This window comes from Salvelinus sp. IW2-2015, linkage group LG7 (assembly GCF_002910315.2).
Source record: "Salvelinus sp. IW2-2015 linkage group LG7, ASM291031v2, whole genome shotgun sequence".
Lineage (NCBI taxonomy): Eukaryota > Metazoa > Chordata > Actinopteri > Salmoniformes > Salmonidae > Salvelinus > Salvelinus sp. IW2-2015.
This window is the reverse complement of record NC_036847.1, coordinates 34,276,334-34,284,039: the sequence shown is the minus strand read 5'-3', so window position 1 is coordinate 34,284,039 and position 7,706 is coordinate 34,276,334. Positions and strand designations below refer to the sequence as shown.

Sequence of the window (7,706 nt, the reverse complement as noted above, 5' to 3'; positions counted from 1 at the left end):
TACAGGAGAGATAAACAGACTGGTAACATGGTTACAGGAGAGATAAACAGACTGGTAGCATACTACAGGAGAGATAAACAGACTGGCATCACGACTACAGGAGATGTAAACAAACTGGCATCACGACTACAGGAGAGATAAACAGACTGGCATCACGACTACAGGAGATGTAAACAAACTGGCATCACGACTACAGCGGGTGAGAACCAAGAGATGATAGACATGTCCAGCTGTGTTTCATCACTGTGTGTGAGACTGAAACAATGACAGTTGGCTGTGGCGCAATAGGCAATTGGCTGGGGTCGGGCTGGTCTAGCGGGTTACTGCTGCTGCTTGCTGCACATATTTCCTACTTATCAGTACACTCCCATGTTAGTCTCTTCACATTCCATGTATCTCTCATCACCTTTCTTTAAATGTCTAAATGAAAACAAAAAATATGAAATATACTCTCCTTTAAATTTAAAATAAAAGGCAAAAAGGAGAGCTATTGGTGGGAGAAAACTCCAGCTGTATGTGTGACTAGAACATTGTCTCGGTAAGCAGGACGACCAGTACTAGGGCAATAGAACACCAGCACACACACACACAGACACACGCTACACAGCTGCAGTCCATTAGGTAGCTGGGAAGGATGCCTGTGCCCTGTGGCAGCGTTGCCAAAGCGATGACCTCTAACCCAACAGCAAAGTGTTGGAACTGACTGGCTAGCTGGCTGGCTGGTTGGCTGCCTGACTGGCTGAATTAATGGCTAACTGACTGGCTGGTTGACGGTTTGACTGACTGGCTGACTGACTGGTTGGCTGGCTGAATGAATGACTAACTGACTGGCTGACTGGCTGGTTGATGGTTTGACTGACTGGCTGACTGACTGGCTGGCTGGTTGGCTGGCTGAATGAATGACTAACTGACTAGCTGGCTGGCTGATTGCCTGACTGGCTGATTGGCTGAAGGTTTGACTGGCTGGCTGGCTGACTGGGTGACTGGCTGGCTGGCTGGCTGCCATTTGTTCCTATCTCTAGAAGCCAACTTTCCCTCAGCAGGCCAAACAGCACGCAATTGCCCAATCAATGGGCCCATTAACCTTGCAGGCAGGATGTCCAATACTATTATACTATCAAATGTTATGCCAGCGGGCACCGGGCCAGGGGGCACCGGGCCAGTTACCCACAAAGCTGTTCTATGTGTCATCTGTTCCGAGTTAATATACTGGAATACCACAAGAAGAAGGTAAAATACGAACAAGAAGATGAACAACCTGTCTTTAGATCTCACCTCGTAGAAGAAGGCTAGAACTGCCAGACCGTCAGGCTTGTCGCTGGCCTCTTGAAAGCTCTTGTACTTATCAGAGTTATAATGGACAACRTGGAGCTGCAACACAGAGGACAAATTGTAAGTTGAAAGCTGCTCCAGTTGTCAAACACCAGGTTGGAAGTCATTTAATTTGTAAACATCCATGTGTACAGCCGACTCAAACTAATCTGTACTTTTCTGTTCCTCCGGGAACCAAGAGGATAACTTTAGTACAGGCCCTATGTTCCTCTAGGGAACCAAGAGGATAACTTTAAGTAAGCCTATGTTTCCTCTATGGAACAAGAGGATAACTTAGTAGGCCCTATGTTCCTCTAGGGACCAGAGGGATAACTTTAGTACAGGCCCTATGTTCCTCTAGGAACCAAGAGGATAACTTTAGTACATACCTTTGTTCCTCCGGGAAACAAGAGGATAATTTTAGTACAGGCCCTATGTCCTTAGGGAACCAAGAGGATAACTTTAGTACAGGCCCTATGTTCCTCTAGGGAACCAAGAGGATAACTTTAGTACATAACCTTTGTTCCTCCGGGACCAAGAGGATAACTTTAGTAGAGCCCTATGTTCCTCTAGGGAACCAAGAGGATAACTTTAGTACATAACCTTTGTTCCTCCGGGAACCAAGAGGATAACTTTAGTACATAACCTATGTTCCTCTATGGAACCAAGAGGATAACTTTACTAGGCAGCCCTATGTTCCTCCGGAACCAAGAGGATAACTTTAGTACATAACCTTTGTTCCTCCGGGAACAAGAGGATAACTTTAGTACAGCCCCTATGTTCCTCCGGGAACCAAGAGGATAACTTTAGTAATACTAGTTCCTCCGGAACCAAGAGGATAACTTTAGTACATAACCTATGTCCTCCAGGAAGCAAGAGATAACTTAGTACATAACCTATGTTCCTCCAGGACCAAGAGATAACTTTAGTACATAACCTATGTTCCTCAGGAACCAAGAGGATAACTTTAGTACATAACCTATGTTCCTCCAGGAACAAGGATAACTTTAGTACATAACTATTGTTCCTCCAGAACCAAGAGGATAACTTTAGTACATAACCTATGTTCCTCCAGGAACCAAGAGGATAACTTTAGTACATAACCTATGTTCCCTCAGGAACCAAGAGGATAACTTTAGTACATAACCTATGTTCCCAAGGAACCAAGAGGATAACTTTAGTACATAACCTATGTTCCTCCAGGAACAGAGTAACTTTAGTACATAACCTATGTTCCTCAGGAAGCAAGAGGATAACTTTGTACATAACCTATGTTTCTCCAGGAACCAAGAGGATAACTTAGTACATAACCTATGTTCCCTCAGGAACCAAGAGGATAACTTTAGTACATAACTATTTCCTCAGGAACCAGAGGATAACTTTAGTAATAACCTATGTTCCTCCAGGAACCAAGAGGATAACTTTAGTACATAACCTATGTTCCTCCAGGAAGCAAGAGGATAACTTTAGTACATAACCTATGTTCTCCAGGAACCAAGAGGGATAACTTTAGTACATAACCTATGTTCCTCCAGGAACCAAGAGGATACTTTAGTACATAACCTATGTTCTCCAGGAAGCAAGAGGATAACTTTAGTACATACCCTTATGTTCCTCCAGAAACCAAGAGGGATTAAGTAAATAATCCATACAACAGTCATCCATACAAATAGTCCAGCAGAGTATATATTATAGTATATATTACTAGCATATATCTATCTATCTATATATATATATCCAGTACCAGTCAAAAGTTTGGACACACCTACGCATTCAAGGGTTTTTCTTTATTTTTAATATTTTCTACATTGTAGAATAATAGTGAAGACATCAAAACGATTAAATAACACATATGGAATCATGGAGTAACCAAAAAAGTGTTAAAGAAAACTAAATATATTTTAGATTTTAGATTCTTCAAAGTAGACACCCTTTGCCTTGATGACAGCTTTGCACACTCTTGGCATTCTCTCAACCAGCTTCACCTGGAATACTTTTCCAACAGTCTTGAGGGAGTTCCCACATATGCTGAGCACTTGTTGGCTGCTTTTCCTTCACTCTGCGGTCCAACTCATCCCAAACCATCTCAATTAGGTTGAGGTCGGGTGATTGTGGAGGCCAGGTCGTCTGATGCAGCACTCCATCACAGATTTCCACCGGTCTAATGTCCATTGCTCGAGTTTCTTGGCCCAAGCAATTATCTTCTTCTTACTGGTGTTCTTTAGTAGTGGTTTCTTTGCAGCAATTCGATGATGAAGGCCTGATTCACGCAGTCTCCTCTGAACAGTTGATGTTGAGATGTGTCTGTTACTTGAACTCTGTGAAGCATTTATTTGGGCTGCTATCTGAGGTGCAGTTAACTGTAATGAACTTATCCTCTGCAGCAGAGGTAACTCTGGGTTTTCCTTTCCTGTGGCGGTCCTCATGAGAGCTAGTTTCATCATTGTGCTTGATGGTTTTTGCGACTGCACTTGAAGAAACTTTAAAAGTTCTTWAAAAAAAATGTTTTCATAGTTTTGATGTCTTCACTGTTATTGTACAATGTAGAAAATAGTACAAATAAAGAAAAACCCTTGAATGAGTAGGTGTGTAGAAACTTTTGACTGGTACTGTATACAAATATAAATATATATTGAACATTTGCATTGCTGGATTGTTTTATGGATAATAAAATGTAGTATTGACATCCTTCAGAAACTGAAAGAGGGATGTGTTGTTTCGGGGTAGTGCAGCTGTTTCAGCCTACAATATTTATACAGCAATTCAGCTTCCAGCTGCGAATGACCTTCAACATCAATATCAAATAAATTAATATTTGAATACATTCGCTATGCTAGACTTGTGACTGTTGTATGGCTATAATGGAGATGCACTGTTGAGTTAGAGGTAGCCCGGTCTCAGAACTGTTTGTGCTATATCAGGTCAACTCCTTTTGATGTTGCCATGACGAGGAGTGGCAATGAGTGTCATGATGGTACAAAGGCTGCTGTTAAGGCCTTAGTTCCACTATGGTCAAGTCAAGCCCACCTCTATTTGCTCTGCTGTTTTGAATCGTTCAGAAACATATTTTTCTTTTTGGAGGGGGGGGGGTTAATGTATCTGTAACATTAGCCCACCTCTGCCATGTATCTGATGCCATCCAGGGTGTGCTCTGCCCCGCTCTCCTCCAGGTCCCAGCCGCCCCAGTGGAGGTGCATCTGGACGGCCGTGTAGCCCCCAGGGAGACCCTTGGTAATCACCATGCTGGGAGGGAGGACGATTTCAACTGCCCACAACACAAGACATTTTAATATTTACAATAATATTAAAATATATGCCAATTAATTAATTCATTAATTAATATATGCCATTTAATGAATTCATGAATTAATTAAATATATGCCATTTAACAGATGCTTTTATCCAAGTAAACTTAGTCCCCATTGAGATTAGGCTAAAGGGACCAATACTAACTAATTTAGATACAATGTTTAAGATGTTATTGTTGAAAAAATATGTTTCAATGGTATTGAATGTTCATTGTTCGTTCACTATAACAAAACAGTAAAATCTAAAACTGTTATAAACTTCACCGGGTATATGAAGTTGGTTTCATTTTTAAWTTTTTTGTTGTACATTATTTCCGTTTTTTTGGGGTGGGTGGGGGGGTACACCATCTCACACTACTTTTTACCTGAGTGTCCGTTGTTTTTCATGAGGAAGTTACCCTTCTGAGCGTCGTATCCAGTGAGCTCGAGCTGCAGCATGCGGGGGTTGTGACGCACGCTCCGCCGTTGGATGTCGATCGGGGACTGTCTCCGGCCGCCGCACGCGGGATACTCCTCCGCCCAGTGCACCTGGTCCAGGGCCCCTTCTGAAGAAGGAGAAACGGAACGGATGGATGATAAAGACGACGATGAACAATACAACAAGGTGAACTTGGCCCAATGTCTAAAACTGGCTGCCCAAGCCTCCAACTATAGTCCAAGTAGACATTCCCACAGAGGCCAGTTTGTTCACGCAGAGGAGAGAAGGAACCAACGGAAACACTGCTGTATAAAGTTCCTCTGTTTCTCCCTCGACCTTCACAGCACCTTGATGTAACCACAAAACCTCTAAAGCCAAATGTCTGAGTGATGGTTTGTAAGAGAGGTATTACAGTAAACTGTACGTCTGTCACGAACCAAATGGCTGTCTGAAAGGGCTCAGACATTACACACTATGATAATGAACACAAATGATATCGTTCCTAGCTGTAATCATATACGTCTACAGTATACACTGGGGATCTAATCGTCATGTTACCTGTTTGTCATCATGAGCGGTAGATCTTTATGATTTAAACAGCAATTATCAACTGGGTGGCTCCAGCCCTGAATGTTGATTGGTTGACAGCCGTGGTATATGAGACCGTTTACCACCGACATGACAAAACATGTATTTTTACTGCTTTAATTACGTTGGTAGCCAGTTTATAACAGCAATAAGGCACCTCGGGGGTTTGTGATATATGGCCAATATACCAGGGCTAAGGGCCGTGTCCAGGCACTCCGCGTTGCGTCTTGCCTAAGGACAGCCCTTAGCCGTGGTATATTGACCATATWCCACACACATTGCATACTTTCATCAGTTTTATCATGTCTAAAACTACAMCTATTTCTATTCACTTAAAACATCATAGAGTTGATCATCTCTACAAATAAGACAAAATAAATTGAAATATCTGAGAATGAGTTCAAAGACTTTGTGGTTTTTTTTCTGGGGGTTTGGAGTCCCCCCAAAAAAACACAAAAAAACCCACAATAGATAACGAAAAGGATATAGGTCATCAATTAATCCATACCTGTGTATGTCCAATGTATTCCATCTATCCCAGCAGAGGCAAAGCTTACCAACATGAAATTAACCAAAAGACTGAAGCACTCCATTTCAATGGAAATCCTCTTGACACACACATACACACGTCCCTCACTTCTCTCCCTCTCTCTCTCTCTCTCTCTCCAACTGCGACTGAAAGGAGGTATTGAAACTTCTGTGAAACCAACGCCCCAGGCTAACTGCTCCCCTTTGCTCAACACAGTGTTACACAAGAGCACCAACCTCTGGTTGACTATTGATTACTTGAGCTTTTACTAAAATGTTTTTAAAAACGAAATGGTAACAGCACACTTCCCCAAGTGTGACTCTTTGTGTACAAATATTGGTGTAGGCTCATGGCTCTTTTGCTTGGGAGGCATTGAGACTTTTATGGAATGAAATGTCATGAAATGCTCTTTACTTTTTAGTTTTGAATGTTTTTTGCTCCCTTCGTTGTCCAGTTGTTAAATTCTTGTTGTAAATTGTACTTAATGTAAATAATATTGTTTCTTTTAAAACGGAGGATTAATTTGGATGCGTCATGACCATCGTGATCAAGGGAATGTGGTCCACAAGCACATCTGGTTCTKGTTAACATTTGTCTCATAATCTAAACAGACCAGTTTATTTATTTAGTCTATTTTATTGATTAATGTGTTGAGATAATATTGTAGACACATTTTACATTGATAGGTTACTTTTATTGTTATGGTTATAATGGCAAATGTGTCAAGATGTGGGCTTATAGGGAAAATAGGTGGACATTAAACTTTTAACAGTCAACACTAAGAAACAATTCATTTATATTGATCTCTAATAATGTTATAAATTCACTTTGAATTTGTAGACAAAATTATGAAATATTTGACAGGTGCTTCACCGAGTATTTTGAGATGCAAACTTACCCTTGACTATAATAATGTATTAGAAAATATTGTTCAATTTCCCACAACATATTTTTTTCACTGCCTGGCTTAGTGATGAGGAAAGCCAAGCCCGCTATCATCACTTCAACAGAAACATCCTGCAAGTACAGTCATGTTGACATCTGTCACTATAATGTGTGCCAGAGGGGATGTTACCCTGTCAGAGAGTGTATGGGTCCCAAATGGCACCCTATTCCCTACTTAGTGCACTACTTTTGACCAGGACCCATAGCAATGTAGTGCGCTATATAGAGAATAGTTTGGCATTTGGGATAGAGCAATGAGTCTCATCTAACAGATGTTTCACCCATCAGCGCATTAGAACAACCTTCAGACGGGTCKGAATACAGAGAGAGTGGGATAACAGGTATAATTTGCTGGGAGCACCACCTGTTACAACATGCTCCTGACCAGGCCCTACTGCCTCAAAGAAAATCAAATAACCACAAGCCTCCTCTGTGTGCGTGCGTGCGTGTGTGTGTGTGTGCTTTTTTTCTTTACTTTTTCTTGTCATCCCTCAAGGGTATTTAAGTTCACACTCTTTATACATTATACAGTGCATTCGGAAAGTATTCAGACCCCTTGACTTTTGACACATTTTGTTAAGCTACAGCCATATTCTAAAATTTATTA

General features: G+C 41.4%; 1 protein-coding gene across 1 annotated transcript in view; it reads right to left on the bottom strand.

Moving 5' to 3' along the window:
* Window positions 1–6,316, bottom strand: part of ca6 (carbonic anhydrase VI) — a 16,978-nt gene extending 10,662 nt beyond the window's left edge. Inside the window, exons 1-4 of the mRNA XM_023991829.3 lie at window positions 6,134–6,316; window positions 4,985–5,164; window positions 4,428–4,576; window positions 1,276–1,371 (exon numbers count right to left, since the gene is read on the bottom strand). Of these exons, the coding sequence (XP_023847597.1) occupies window positions 1,276–1,371; window positions 4,428–4,576; window positions 4,985–5,164; window positions 6,134–6,218 (510 nt within the window). The 5' untranslated portion in view covers window positions 6,219–6,316. The remainder of the gene's footprint in view (window positions 1–1,275; window positions 1,372–4,427; window positions 4,577–4,984; window positions 5,165–6,133) is intronic.
* Between the last annotated feature and the right edge of the window lie 1,390 nt (window positions 6,317–7,706).